Source organism: Primulina tabacum, chromosome 11 (genome assembly GCF_025594145.1).
Source record: "Primulina tabacum isolate GXHZ01 chromosome 11, ASM2559414v2, whole genome shotgun sequence".
NCBI lineage: Eukaryota > Viridiplantae > Streptophyta > Magnoliopsida > Lamiales > Gesneriaceae > Primulina > Primulina tabacum.
In genome coordinates, this window is record NC_134560.1 from 35,684,163 (window position 1) to 35,700,600 (window position 16,438).

The 16,438-nt window shown below is 31.7% G+C and overlaps 1 protein-coding gene across 6 annotated transcripts; it reads right to left on the minus strand.

The window, feature by feature from the left end:
* Positions 1–2,552: 2,552 nt before the first annotated feature.
* LOC142518526 (solute carrier family 40 member 3, chloroplastic-like) lies at positions 2,553–10,180 on the minus strand. 6 transcript variants are annotated; one of them, XM_075621315.1, is made up of 15 exons: positions 9,615–10,180; positions 8,549–8,756; positions 8,370–8,433; positions 7,659–7,783; positions 7,474–7,563; positions 7,218–7,391; positions 7,035–7,109; positions 6,774–6,875; positions 6,573–6,690; positions 6,350–6,493; positions 5,387–5,493; positions 5,178–5,291; positions 4,010–4,306; positions 3,812–3,896; positions 2,553–2,829 (listed from the first exon to the last, which is right to left on the minus strand). In XM_075621315.1, exons 1-15 carry the CDS (start codon positions 9,770–9,772, stop codon positions 2,759–2,761), a joined length of 1,932 nt encoding a protein of 643 aa, XP_075477430.1. In that variant the 5' UTR covers positions 9,773–10,180; the 3' UTR covers positions 2,553–2,758. The 6 variants fall into 6 exon arrangements, with proteins under 6 accessions (XP_075477430.1, XP_075477432.1, XP_075477429.1 ...); XM_075621317.1 differs by having other exon boundaries at positions 3,812–3,856; positions 7,035–7,130; XM_075621314.1 differs by having other exon boundaries at positions 7,035–7,130.
* Between the last annotated feature and the right edge of the window lie 6,258 nt (positions 10,181–16,438).

Genomic DNA, 16,438 nt, shown 5'->3' on the forward strand with positions numbered 1-16,438 from the left:
GGGCGAATGGATGACTTAATTGCTAGGGTCATTGCCGATGATGCCAAAAAGGGGGAAGAAGATAGAACTGGAGATAAAACTGGAGCGAGTAGCAGCAGACCTCATTCTTCTGGAAGGGATCAAAATCCAGATGAAGCTACTTTCAGAGATATTGGAACAAAGTAGTTTTATTTTCTTGTCTTAACTAATTTGTGCTTTACGTAATTTTTCTGGATAATAACTGTTTTTATCTGCTTCGTAATCTGTTTTATCTATTCATCTTAACGTCTAAGGAACATCTAGGTTTTGGCATCACCACAAAGGAGGAAATTGTTAGATTTAAATTTATTGTGGAGATGCTAGTAAAAGTGGAGATGCTAGTAAAAACCAGTAGATGCTGGCTTAGTACAAAACCAGTAGATGTAAAATAGCAGAAAAACAGAAGCACTTGTAGCACTTGTCAAGTACTGTTTCTTAGCTAAAACTAGAACTAGAAGGATACAAAATTCGAAATATACACTAACAGAATCTTGTGTATCTCAAAGTCTCTAAATATTACCGTTGATCTATTAACGTGATACCAGCATTTATTGCTTCATTAAATGCCATTAAATGCTATACAAGAACATTTAAGACGGTATACCATTTTTGGTATGAACTGCGACTGATTACTTTTGATGTATTCTGCAGGGTCCATTTTAAGCAATAAAGCTGAACCACCAAAAAGAAAAGAACCGTTCAGTTTTTGAACGTTGAATAGAGCCTATATATGGATATGAAGGATTTCGTGAAGCAACACGCAGCATTGAACAAAAATCTGAATTGAAAAACATCATTCGAGCATTGTTAGAACTTTCAGTTATCTAAAGAGCTCAAACACTGAAAAAGCAGCACATGCTTCATTGCATACTCTTGATCATTGAGATCATATTGTGCTAGCTATTTTTCGTTATATCTTCTCAAGCTATTCACTTCACTATTTCATTGATAGAAGAATTTGTAACTGGAAAAGAGTCTTTTCCAGAACTTAAGATCATTCAAGAAGTTGAGTTGTAAAGCTAAGAGTTTCAATAGGCGAAGGGTAAGTCATGTTGAAGTGGGTGTGTACAATTGTTGTGCTGTATTCACCAAAGTCTTTTAGTGATACCTTCTGGAAACAGAAGAAGGGGAGACGTAGAAGATTCATCTTCGAACTTCCAGAAACAAACCTTGTGCTATCTACTGCTTTTCGGCTTTATTATTTTTCACCCACTAACCAACAGATCGTTTTTCGCACATTATCTTGTGATCTGCTGGTCTTTATACTTGAACACGAATCGTTAAAATTTCTAACAGGATTTTAGCACATCATTCGGAAGAATTTAATAAGTTGGCCATTGAGTTTATTCAACCCCCCTTCTAAACTCAACCTGATCCTCAACATTAACATTATTAAATCAATTAGAATTCTTGTGAATCTTTTTTTTAATTTTTTTTTAATATTTGCAAACTATATATACCAGACCAAATTGATTAGGATGGAAAGGTTTTTTTTTTTTTTTTTGTGTATCAACCGATATTTAGTTTTATATATAATTCTTTTTATATCTATCTTCTACAACAACTCAAGGTTGATTTTTGGTAAATAAAATAGAATGATAGGTCATATTCATAGGTTATATAGGAAATCATTGCATGTTCGATGTTTGGCAACTTACATGGAATACCACATTTTTTATGGTTCGGTCGAAGCTGTTGTAAGGGCGTTGTACTGAACCAATCGATAGTTGACACGTGGCAAGTAAATTTTATTTTAGAATTACGAAACCATAAGGTTGATCAAATAAAAAAAAAGCATTATCACATGGCAAAATATGAATGAATGAGAGCGGTCGAAACTGTTGTAAGGGCGTTGTCCTGAACCAACCGATGGTTGACACGTGGCAAGTAAATTTTGTTTTAAAATTATGAAACCGTGGTTGAGCAAGTTGATCAAATTTAAAAAATAAATCATTGACACATAACAAAATATGAATGAATGAGAGTATTGTCCACAGTGGGAGGATAAGTATCCTCTCTTTATTCCTCTTATTGAAAATATGTATCAGGCTTTGTTTCGATTTATACATTTGATTGGACAATATATTCCAATAATGAATGTTAAATGACATACACAATAACCTTTACATCTACTTAATTAACAAAATTTTTGATTTGAAATTCATTTAATATAAATTCATCCAAATAATCCAATCGATTTAAATTTTATGATTTCAAATCCCTCTATCGAAACAAGGTTTTTGAAATTTTTGACATTATATTTCGGAACTTCTTCTTCGTTCCAGCCATTCATCCAACTATCATCAATGTCATAAAGGCTTTGTTTCTTTACATATTATTGGAAATGAATATTTTCGACTTATCCTACCAATCTAAAATTTCCATCGATAATATTTGAGGCAATTTGGTGGATTTTCTGATTGACGTAGTCAGAAGTGGTAAAAACTTTTAAATAATATTTTACAATTGACAAAATATATTATTTTTTTTCTTCGGCCACTTTTTATTAGATTAAATCATGAAAAATGACTGTGTATATAAACTTTCTCAAGAAAATTACTATTCATGATAAATTATTCACTCTGTCTCAACTAATATACACTCCCCGTGGCCAAATTGCTATAAAAAGCATGGTTGCTATAAATTTACCAGCTATATATCGTTAGATATATGTACATTGTGAGATTCTACACAATCTGATGCCACTTTAGTAATGCCGGGCATTCAACCAAATGGAGGGTCACAGCCCCTTGATGTTGGAGTTTCGTTTCCGTCGGTGTGTAACGCTTGACTGTTGCAGAATCGCTACAGCTGTAAACACAAGCAAATCAGTTGATTAGTGTACAGAAATTCTGATGTATGCAACCTCATATAATCCAGATCAATAAAAACCGTTAATATATTAAAGAATTTGAATTTTGTAAACTTCAATGTTGTGTTTAGTTGGTATGACTAAAGTAGAATCTCTCAATAATCAGGCTTAGTTCCTTCCTTGGTTACCATCTCTCTTCCAGCTTGTTATCTTGCCACCCGGCACAAATCCATGTTTTGGCCTGATCAGAAATCCTAGAGTAAATGTGTTTCTAACACTGTCAACATCGCAAGCTAAATTACAAGGTAAAATGCAAAGATACCCCTTCGAATTACAAAATACAAGTAAAATGCCTCCTCCTCAAACCCACCCATATTCACTTTTCAACTGTTTCTACCATGGAAGATTCAAGGTCATGGTACAGAAGATTCAAAGATCATATTACTAGTTTCACAACCAGTAGATAGCACCCGAGTGTAAAAAAAGAATCCGAGTGTAAAAAAAGAATAAGAGGAAGCAAGGGGAAAAAGAAAACAGCAAAACATGACCAGTGGCTCTGTGACGATGATGCTTTTTGGTAGGCAGATCTGATGGTAGTGGAAAATTTGGGTACTGCAATGGTGGTGGTTGTGTAAATGTCGAAGTAAAATTAACAACTCATATTTTTTGTCTGAGGATGCAGTAAAAGAGAGGAATGACGGCTCCTTAATCAATCACATCACAACAATCCTCATCAATTAAATGATCAATCACACTGTCATCCCATCAATACAGCCAACACACCCTAAGGACTAAATCACACTGGTTAAATTCAAGTAAGCTAAAGACAGGTGACTCGTGAACCAAAGAGATTGATTATCTTTATGGAAACAATATTCCTCACAAACATTCATATTCTGCGACCTGGATTTTTAATCAAGCAAGGATCTCATCTTACAACTTGGAATCAATAAAAAGTTAAGCATAATTATCAAACTTCACCTACAAAAATAAACTCAATATTCTCTAAGCTCCCCATAATTGATTCTGAAATTGGTACTACAATTAGTTCCAACCATTCTTTTAGCTGAAAACCATGAGGCACACACAGCAATTGGAAAGCAGAAAATTTGATAGAGAGCAAATCGAATAATAGTAATCATTCAAAGAATGGATAAAGAGCATGAACACACCACTTGCATCATGAAAACGATGGCTCAAAGAAAAGAGACTCTTTTGTGTATCAGTTCGATTCATCAGCCATCTACAGTATGAAAAAGCTGCCCCAACCACTGATAAAAGTGACAGCACTGCCAGAAATCCAAAATGCGAAACATCATTTACAATCATCACAATCCCTAGCATTACCGACTCAGCCAAACTAGCAACAGAAGCTTCTGTAGTCCCAATAAGATTTGCTTTCGATGCTGGGATCCCAGTTTGTAAAATCTGTGCCCCTACAACATCATATGACATGTGCCCCAATCTAGACAATACCTGTTCGTGGGAAATATCTCATTAGGTCACAGCATGCTTAAGAGAAAGGTCCATGGTGAAGATAAGATCATAAGAATTAAGAAGTAAGCATCACAAAGCAGAACAAGAATCTTACAACATTCAAACTAGAGACAGTACATGAATTGAAGCATATGCATCCAAACAAGCAATAGAGGACAACATGCATCACAAGTTTACCAAGTCTAGTCAAAACATTTGACAAAATCAGTAGAGAGCACAGATGCAGTTTGATTGTTTATTATGTTAATTCCTGAACTATACATAAGTCGTCAAACCCATACAAAATCTGAACAAATTTTGTACAGAATGGTTTTGGCAAAATTCAATGCGGCTATTTATGCCAATACAAGAAAAACTACTCCTCAAATTATTGAAATATGAGTTCTCTCGAAATAAGCTAAAAGTCAGTTGTCCCTATAACAATGCATAACTTCAAATGAATATGAAAGCAAATATTGACAGTCCTAATCATCATTCAAGTAATTTAATTCTATGAATCAACATGTTTGCATCAATGAAGAATAGCTAAAAACTTGCAAAATACACAGCGAACAAAGGTTTCACTTTTATAGAATCGTAATAATGAGCAGCCAAAAAGAATAAAAGGATGCAATTTATTCCGAACATAAATACAAAACATGATTAACATATTCAAATTGTATCACATTAAACTCATTAGGCATGTTCAATAACATGTGCTATTTTTTAAATGGATGGTCTATTTTATGTTTCATCAACGAGTGTTTGCCTCAGTCATAATTGAATAAAACATATAAAGTTGCCCCTAAACTCATTCACAATTTTATAAATATATCCAGCATTTGCGGATGAAAACAGAAAAGGAACTCACAATTAAACACAAGAAGAATAGAAATGGAATTTTCTGAGAAACAGAGCCAGTCCAGTACACAGCAACAGCCATCATGAGAAATGAAGCCTGAAAGATGAGGCCAGCTGCTCCAGCCTGCCACAAGAAGTACTTTGAGTTTGCGAAAGATTAACGCAAACAGTACAAAAGAAATAAATCCAGCAAGATATAATGTGCAGAAAGAAAAAAACCTCGAGAATACCAAGTCGCTTGACCATCTTTGCAGATACAAATGTTGCAGCAACACCAATTAAAGCAAATAATACATTGAACCCCCCAATAATCGAAGGTCTTAGACCTGAAATAAATCTCAAATATATCAATACAAAAACACTCATCATCAATAGAATATCAAAGAAATTATTAACAACTCCAGATCATTTGCAATATGAACATATGTTTACATTTATCTCAAATACACATCTTCATCATTCAACCTTTATGACACTGACACCTTCCCTCACTATCATAATCTCACAAAAGAAAAATGTCAATAGAATTCCATTTCAACTTCTTCCAATAAATCTCGATGTCATTTTAAATAATGGGGACAAGAAAAAGGACGAGGGTGGTTAGCATCTCTATCTGGCAATAGAGTCACTATTCTCATCCTGTTGCCATCTTAAAAAAGCTACATAGCTTTTCCATGAATAATAAACATTGTTGCATCATAACCAATTAATTAACCACAACCAATCACCTCATTGGCGTGAGTGACATTGGAAATCAAAGATAAACTAGGTGGACCAAAAGTCTCCTGGTAACTTGATGCTTGAATGTATTCCCTGTAACTTCATCTGAAGATCCCTCATCACACGCCTTTCTGGTATCAGCTTTAGATAGAGATATTGAACTTCAGTTCAAAATCATGCTTCCTATCAAAGATGTTTTATGTTTCTTTACATCTCAACAGAACTATGTTTCACCAATCAAGAAAATGAATTTCACCCGCCTCTCCATGCATCCGAACCAAGCTCAAAAATAAAGTGATCAAGGAATCATAGATGCAAATCTTAAATTTGACAGCAATTATAAATTCTAGATTTTTATTCAAAACCAACATGGGAAAAAATTAACAGAATTTGTTGAAATCCATAAACTCGTAAGTGCCATCCAGGAAGCTAATTCAGCTAGTTTAAGTGTCTAAGCACTACCATGTTGTGTTAAAAAAGCCGTCATCAGACCACCAGGAGCAAGTACATTGAAGTAGAGCAACACATAAGCAAGGCTTGCTGGAAGAACAGGTTGTTCAAGGTATTCAAGCCACCCATGCCTAATAGATTCTATGCTGGTAGCCACTGTACAAAAAAAAAAAAAGCAGAATTAGCACAATCAAAAAATCCAAAATCTAGAACAGCATAGATTACTAAAACTTACATATATTTTTGGGATCTAACATAGATAATGGAGAGGAACAACTGCATCCACTTTGTGGACATTTGGCACGGTCCAGGACTCCAGCAGAAAGCTTATTAGTTACCCATCCGAGAATAACCTACATAATGCAAAAAAGAAAAAAAAAATCAGAAGATCAACTAGTTTCAACAATATTGCAATAACTAAGTTTGACGACGCTACCACAACAGGCAATGACCATGTCATCAAACTAGCAGCCAGCATTAAACATGTCACTGGTTCATATTTGGATAAGAAAATGCCAAATAGTGAAGCTCCAGTAACCTGCAGTTGTACAAGACCACAAAATTATTAGCACCAGGATTTAATACTGAACAAGAACCATTACTATTTTAGTATTTTAGCTAACTACTAAATTCTAATCCGTCTAAACATACTTATAAATATCACAAAATGTGAAAAAAGATTACAAATGACAATCACCTCACAGACGAGATCTATACGGCTGAGAATTGCATTTGCTTGAGCAAGAGCGATAGGTCTGTTTGTCCCTGCCAACTGAAATAAATGTATTCCGGACTATTTAAAAAGCATGAAATCATAGATATTAAAGAGACTGAAGGAGATGCTGCAGCAAAAGAAACGAAGAAACCAAAAAGGACCTACCAAAACAACCCAATCACGCTCCATCGCGACTCCCAGACCCAATCCACAGAGCCTTTCAACAGCCAGAGCTATTACAAGCACAGAAAACCAAGGTTTGACAAGTATAGAAGACACGGTAGGGTGGACAGTATGGGCATGGATTATGATTCCAACAGATAACAATTGAGCAGCTGCCTGGAACATAAACACGAGTGTAAGATAGTGAAATTAAAGGTTTCAGTTCCAGTAATGTTGAATTCAATTGAAGAATAAGAACCTGGACAATAGTCAAACAATTATATGCAGGTAGTCTTGGACAGCGGTCCATAAGTTTCCCAACTAAAGGGCCTCCAACAATAACTGCGAACTATTACAACATGCAGATGGTTAAGAAGCTAATCCCAGGTCCTGCTTTAAAGAGTGGTTTCCTGCTTTAAAGAGTGGTTTATGTGGATTTGATACCTTTGCAAAAAAGCCCATGACGGCCACAGGACGAAGACTGGGATGAATCGATGCAATGGCAGCAGGCCAAGCAAAATTCCAGAGGTGTTCAACTGAATTCCCAGCCAAGCAGCAAGCGTATAAAGCTAATGTACAAGAGACGTTTTGTTAAATACTGAGCAACATGAATAAACAAAACAGCAACGCTGCAGATATATCATCTTATGTAACCACTTCCATTTGAAGAAAAATATTACAAAAAAAATTCGGAAATCGTAAGAATATTTACACGCATGAATCGGCATGAAATCAGTCTGCTCAGATTAAGAGAACTTTTTAGTAAAACCAAAGATAATATATGTCATAGTGATATTCTTTTGAAATGAAAATATTGATACTGAAAAAAAACAAAGAAACGGAGGTTTATCAACTGAACTCTGAGAACCAAGGCAATCCTCTAATTCTATGGAAATATCAGAAATCCCTGGAGAATATGCAAGTGCCTCTATATCTGAACTGTAGTTTTATAGAGTGGTGCAAGGTTGATCGAAAATAATCATTATATAGGAAATATGAAATGAGATGGTACTTACATTATCGAAAGAATGGTTTTTTTACATTTGCGGGAAATCATAATTTTCTGTGGAAGTTTTATTCTCTAGATGAAAATTCATTCAGAAAATTGTCCATCAAATCAACGAGAATGCTATCACGGTATAGGAGCATACAAACCATAGAGCCCAGCTGGATGAGCAGGAGTGGCAGCAATTGCATTCTGCTCCTCCTCTGACAAGACCTACATGATCCCAAGGAAAGAAAGAACAACCAAAATCAAGATATTTAGACTTGCATAATTTCAAAGATGAAATGATACTGAGGAATGGGGAAGAGGGAGACCAAGCAAGTTTTACAGGCAGTGTCGTCAAAACAGTATCCACATAAGAATCACCGACCAGTAAATTAAGCCCTTCAGTCTCCAGAGTATCAGACTCGAGATAAACAACTGGAATTACACAGTTTGACTCAAGGGACATAGTATCCTCATGAACTTCAACGGTCTCAACTGAATGGCAGCCATCAGTATTAACCAATGAACACTGTATGCCAAAAGTGTTAAGCCTGCAGATGAATCATATACTTAACAATATAGAATAAAAAATTTATATTTTGTCCAATAGTTTCAATTTGCAAGAAGTTGATAATTATAATTTTACAAATAGGAGAAGAATTTTGGAAAAACATAAAAAAATATATTCATTAAGAAATAAGTAAATGCAATATCGGAAAAAAGGATTAGGAAATCTACATTTGGTGACCAAAGGTAGTTACGAAAGGGCACACATTCTTAATTAAAGGTATAGATAATAGCGCATGGCAACCATACAGAAGTCACAACCAACAGAATATAACTGCACAAAGGCAGTTAACGGCCATGGTTGGTAGCAGAAAATTCTAGTCCATTTCAAATATAGAATCACAGACCATAAATCATTGAAGGAAATAAAAGGAAAAGCTGAAATATACTATCGGAACAACCCCAGTGATTTATCCTTTGCTTAATCTCAAAAAAAATACTTGATGTTAAATGCAGCGGTTAATATATGCGCTCCTCCCAGCTCTCTACACCACACATAATCAATAACTAGTTCAAAATTTGGCCAAAGCCAAACGTTCTCAAGGCAATTCAACATCAACTTTGCACGTAATGTTTTACATCATAGACTTTATCCATATAAATTCAATTAGCTCAATCAGAACTTTTACACATTCGTCTGCCTCAGCTTGTAATTGAACCTCCATCCGTGCCTACTTAAAGAATCAATTTTGCACTTCCAAGCATAAACCCTTCCACTTTTGGTGCAATCAGCAAATATTATTTTTATTTGTCGAAAAAAAAGGAGTTTAAAAACGGGTAATTTACATTCACTTTACCTCCCTTTGCATGTTATAATTTTTACACAAGAAAATTGATGGTACCTGAAAGGCGCGTAATGCGGATTCAACCATCGTCGAGCGTAAGATAATCCAACAGGGCGTATTCTATGATGATACGACGACGTAGACTGAGCTCGGACTTGACGAATGCCGGAGATAGCGGCGGAAGGCTGGCCATGAGCATTGATAAACACACCCATGGCACTCTTTCTCCGTCTGTACTACAACTCCTAACTGCTAATCCTAACAATAATTCTTCGAATTCTTGATGACAAGTCATACAGCCGCCTGAACCGATCGATTGAAACAGGACAAAATCCTGCCAGTGAAGAGAATTCAGGCCACACCACTAAAATCACTCGTCCCCTTAAACCACTACGAATCAACTTTTCGCTAAATCAACAGAAGAATTTTACAACTTGTGTGCCTTGATTTTCTGGGTAAATTGTTAATTTATTTTTCAGGTTAGGATTAAACGATTGTTTCGGAGAAAAATGTATGCTTGCGGAGACTTCGAAAGGGAAAATCCGAACAGGATAGTTGCGCGCATAGCCTACAGGCTAGAAATCACGCTGACGTGATCCATTTCTTTCCGCCCAATTTATTTTATTCCAATTGGTTTGAAGAATTTAAATTTTCTTGTAGTTTTAGTTTGCATTTTTCAATGATTTAATACCCTGGCGTTATCATTCCGTATGATAAAATCAAAGAATGTTATCTTCGTTGGGATTTAAAAGAGAGTATTGGACCAGAATAGGTCAATGACGTTATTGAAATAAACATTTTATGACTCCTATTAATTTCCGTCGGAATTTGTCCTTTCAATACATGGTTTTCAAGCCTTAGTCGCGTTCAATCTAATGTCATTGTATAATACAAGAAAATGATCTGTGCTTCCACATCAACGTAACAGGAGTTCCGACCTTCAAGTTTAACTCGTGATTAGGTACTCCTTTATTCTATTTAAGAATTCATGGGTATGTTCATCATGCAATAGATCAACATTTCTATTCGAGTGCCTATTCGAGTGGCACGTCGTATCATAACTTAGTGAAGTGTATTAAATTCAAAGTTTTGATGACTTTTAATAACTTTTTCAAATGATAGACTTTTATGGATTTGATAGATTTTTATTGATTTTTACAGAATCTCACATAATTTATAAACAAATTTATGTGGATTCATGTAGACTTTTTCAAAAGATTTTTACAGACTTTTGTGAATTTTTTTATATATAAAATTTTATAAATTATTTACTTAATTATAATATATTATTTTTTATTAATTTCGTTGAACAAATAATTAATTGACATATATAACATATTCAGTTTGAAATAATTTTTCAATATTTATATTAATAAATAAATTTACTTATTTAAAATTTAAATCATTTAATCATTACATGTATATATATGTGAGATTCTATGCATATTTATAACATTTTTAAAATACATCAATTGATTAATCTGTAAACTTGTTTTTGAATTGATAATATACATGTGAAAAAGAATATTATTTAGCATTGTGTGGATATAATTTTGTAAAAAATATCATAGCTTACATACTAATTGAAAATGCTAAAAAGAATTTAAAAAATAATGGTTGTTGCGAGACTATTCAATTATTAAGAATCAAGCGACATTTTTTGGAATCTTTTTTATTATTATTGAATATTACATTAATTTGTATGAATCATAAATTAAAAATCAAAAAATCAATTCTAGAATTCAAAATTTCCTATAATATTAAAATAAAAAAATTTATTAAATGAACAATCGGCCAAAAAATGAAAATTTTTGAAAGGAAATATGTAAATATATATAGAGATACACTTCGAAAATTTGAGAGAGTGATAGAGATAGATGAGAGGAGAGAAGATAAAAAGAGAGGTGATGTGGCGACAAAGAGAGAAATAAATAGCTTGTGTATGATATAGAAGTTTTAAAAATCAATCCAAATCTTTGGATTGAACCAAATACAATTTTTTACAATTTATAGTTGTACATTATGTTTTAATATTTGTATGTTAATGAATTCTATGAATTTGTTAAAAGTCTATTGAAAATTTGAATACATATAGATTTTTATAGAGTTTTTAAAAGTCAATATTGAATACCACTTGACTTTTTAAAACTCTATGAAAGTTTGTTTTGAATATCACTAGGCTTCTACATAGTATATAAAAGTCTTAATTGAATACATCTAGACTTTTAAAATTTACAAAAGTCATTAAAAATCAATAAATCTCTTAGAATCTTATCTCAGAATGATTTAGAGAAATTGTGTATTCATTAATGAGCTTAACATCAAGAGTCGTGTCAAAATAATATTTCTGCAACAGGAGGGGCAGCAAAATGCAGAATTTAAAAATAAAATTTGGCTTCCCCCGCCTCTTGTACAGGCAGGAGAGTGCAAAAGTTATATTATATATACGTATGAATATATATTTTTGTAGTCACATATTAAATGTATATTATATTATTATTATTATATATAATTTTGTATTTTTAAAATTATTAATATTATTTAAATTTTATTATATAAAAAATAAAATCATAGTACATTTTCTCTAATAAAGTTTTTTAAAATATAAATATAAATCAAATTATTTTTACTTTTCTTATTTTATTATATAAAAAAATAGTTTACTTGTTTTTTATAGTTATGAGAATTTTATTTTTAATTGTATTAATCAAAATATTTTTTCCAAGATTTTTCTATCTAAATATAAATAAGTCTAACATATTTTTAATATTATTTCGATGAATTTGTGTTTTTAATTAAATTTAAATGATTTTTATTTAAATGTAACGATGTAAAAAAATTAAACTAATTCTTTTTAGTTATAGTATTTTTAATTATTTTCGGGGTCTTAAATGCAAGAAGTGCCATCAAGTAAGAAGTGCCCTCATGTAATACATAAAGATATTATTAAAAATGATATCAACTAAAAAGAATTAGTCCAATTTATTTATATCATTTTATATGATCGGTATAAGACAAATATTGTAGCTCCAATAGCTAGTTGTTAAAATGTTTAAAAATGAACCGGATATCAAAAACTTATATAGAGTTCGGTTCAAAATCGAACAAATTCAAAATAATCTTTCTAAGATAGTGACTAAATATTTTGAAAAGAATTTAAAAGACATGTAAGTTGAAATAATAAAAACAGTTTAGTTGAACTATTTTATGAAATACTTTGTATGCAATATTTTGGTAACTGAAAGACATATAAAATGCTTCAATAATGTATCCAAAAACAACAACAATATAGAATTGAGTTAGTTTTCCAACCGTTTTGCCCGCTGGTCATTTAGATATCTGGTTTGATAGATATCATTAAAATACTACATGTCGCTAAATTTCCAGCTTGACTATATTTGAATTTCAACTTCTCAAATCTTCTAAATTGACATATAGCAGCTACATGCACACTTTAGTAAATATGTTAGAAAAATAATAATAAATATATTAACATCAAAATCAAGATTGTTTAGCATTATTGCAACCCAATATCATCACATTTAAATAAAATCTTTTATATTTAATTAAAAAAATCGTCAAATAATATTAAAAATGTGTTAGATTTATATTTAGATAAAAAAAATTATTACAAATTTTCACAACTACAAAAAAAAAAATACAATGTTATTTTTTTATGTAATAAAATAAGAAAAATAAAAATAATATAGAATTATATTTTAAAAAATTATAATATAATAATTTTAAAATATATATTCAGACCTCTCTCGCCTCTCCCTCGTCTGGACAAGAGGTGGGGAGCCAAAAAATTAATTTTTAATTTGCATTTTGTTACCCTACCTCTTGTATGGGTGGGGCAACGTGACGTATTTTTTTTTATTTGTAATTATTTTTATCATAATTTGATAAATTATATGAAAAAAACATTATAGTTTGAATTTTTTTTTAAAGTTCTATAATCTGTCAAAAAAACCCTACAGATTCATGTCCCTGAAAAATAGTCATTGGACTTAACATTTTCGAAGGAACAATTGAATTATAATACAATGACTTCTTCATATATTTTAATTTTGAATTAAATTTCAATTTATTTTCAATATTTTTGCCTTTTTCCAGACGATGACTTTTGTACATACCATAAGTTTCAACCTTTTTTTTTTTTTTTTTCGAAAACAGTTTTATAAAATTGTTAAAATCAAATATGATTATGATTAATAACACTTTAAAATCAGACTTTTAATTAAAATTATGGTAATGATTATCGGGTTGAACTCATAAAAATTCGATATATGGATACATTGATTTCAAATCATATATATTATTAAATATGCTTAATTTAAATTTGAACTTTGATTAGCTAATATAATCACTTGCAAAAGGCTATATTAATTTAAATCTATCTCTAATGTTTTGTTTATTTTCAGGGTATCACTCCAATAAGACAAGATGGTTTAAAGCTGTAGACACTGCCATATAAAGTGTTTCTTATTTCTACTCAAAATTTAAGTACCCTATAGTGCTATAATGCACTTGTATTTTGATATTTATTGATAAGTATCTCTTAGGCAAAAATTTGTGTTAGACGGTCTCACATGTTGTATTTTGTGAGAAGGATATCTTATTTGGGTCATCCATAAAAAATATTACTTTTTATGCTAAGAGTATTACATTTTACTGTGAATATCGGTAGGGTTGACCCGCCTCACAAATAAATATTCGTGAGACCGTCTCACAAAAGACCTACTCATCGTATTAAGCTTAAACATCTCTGTATATTTCAGACGTATCTTAGCAAAATGAGTTGTTAAATCACGGCATAACGCGTAAGTAAAATCGAAATGAAGGTTGATTTCAGAATTTATTTCAAATTTACAAAATAATAAGGTATGCCACAGTACACAAATCAATCCAAAAGTTAAATTAAAATTAAAGCATGAGTAAAGAATTACCTTTTGTTTGGTTGTTACTTTTCTGCCTCTTGGCGCTTAGAACTAGGGATTATAATTTTCCCCATGGATTCAAAGCCCCACAGGGAAAAATCGAAATGAGGGACGGTGATCTCTTATTTTTTCGAGTTCGGAGATTTTTTAAATCCTCGAAATAGTTCTAGACGGTATGAGGATGCTATCCCCGAACCAACCTAAATAATAATAATAATAATATTCTTATTATTAAATAATATTGATAATACTATTATTAATATTAATATTATCATTAATAATAATAGTATAATTATAAGTTCGGGGATTCCTCAAACCGCCCCACCTCCGTTCTGTCCAATTAATATTTTTGAAACTAGAATGAGATTGGGAATGAGGATTTGATCCTCTTGAGTTCGAGTTCGGGGAATCCCTGAACCCAAAAAAGCTTCTCCAAACCCGAAAAGCGGGGATCGGGACGAATATGGGGTGGGGATGGAATTTGGGGACAGGAGATGTCAAATCGTCCCCCGTCCCGCCCTGCCTCTTCGTGTACCCTAAGGTTATATTAATTTAAATCTATCTTTAATGATTTTCTTTAACAATCTTCTCTTGAGATCTTCCGACGAGGAAAAGATGTCACAAAAGTAGCACATTCCGGGTATATTCTATATGTTAGATAATCCTCTTTCACATATTGAGTGTCGTTCATAGTGAAATTAATCTCTGGATTATTTCTTTGCAAGACTTTATTGAATATGGCAGATCCATACAACGTGTTAATATCATTACGTTAATCGACAATACCAAAAAATGCATTCAATATCCACAAATTTTGAGACGCGACCACTTTAAGCTCGATTTAGGGTTACCAATGGCTTTTTGTAAATTGGCATTTCCAAGAAACTTGAAAAAAATTCCATTCTCACTGCATACAATCAAGGCTCCCCAGCATATCAGAGAAGTCGCGTCTCTCATCATTCATTCGAAGAAGACCACGAAAAAATGTTATTTTTATGTTACTTTTTATGCCAAAATATTACTTTTTATTGTAAATATGGACAACATTGACATCTCTCACGAATAAAAATATGAAAGACCAAAGATTTGGATTGGATTTTGAGACATAAATAATTAGTGCCTTTTATTTATTTAGTTAAATTAATAATAATCTTGTATGACTGATTATATATATTAGCGGTCGCTACACAGACGTTGTATGTTTTACATAATATTTGAGGCATACAGATCTGCTATATATTCTTTTTTTTTAAATCATTTATAATAAATATTTTGATAATTAGATTGAGTTTTAAGATATAACTAGTGACATTTTGCACGCAATATAATTTAATAATTATCTAAACATGATAATATTTGATACTTCCAAAGTAATGATTTTCTGTATTTTTTATTAGGAGTAATATAGTCATCTATAATTTTTAAAATATAGACAATGATTAAAAATATAAATAAAGAAATGATTTAAATATTTAAAAAGAAAGCTATTTTAGTAAAAAAAAAAATCAATAAACTTATATAACGATGGTGTAATAATAATCTTAAATAAAAATTCACCAAATTAATTAAAAAGTTAGTTAGCATACGAGTATATATACTAATATTCTTTTTGAAGGAATATATATATATATATATATATATATATATATATATATTATTTGTTCTCAAGTAAACTGCAATGGAAACGGGATCAGCTCCAGTTCATGCACATATAATAACCTCTTTCTACAAAAGTCTTGTCACAATTCTCATGTGCTAATGTACAAAAGAAAAATTTATGCTACATTAATTAATAAAAAAATACGAGAAAATATTTTGAAAATAAGAAAAACTCCCAGATTCAGAACTTCAATCCTGAACAATTATATTCGAATTCTGTTCGAGCTTGAGTTAAGCCAAATTGATGAACGAATCGCCTTTAACACAACAATTAATTTGTTT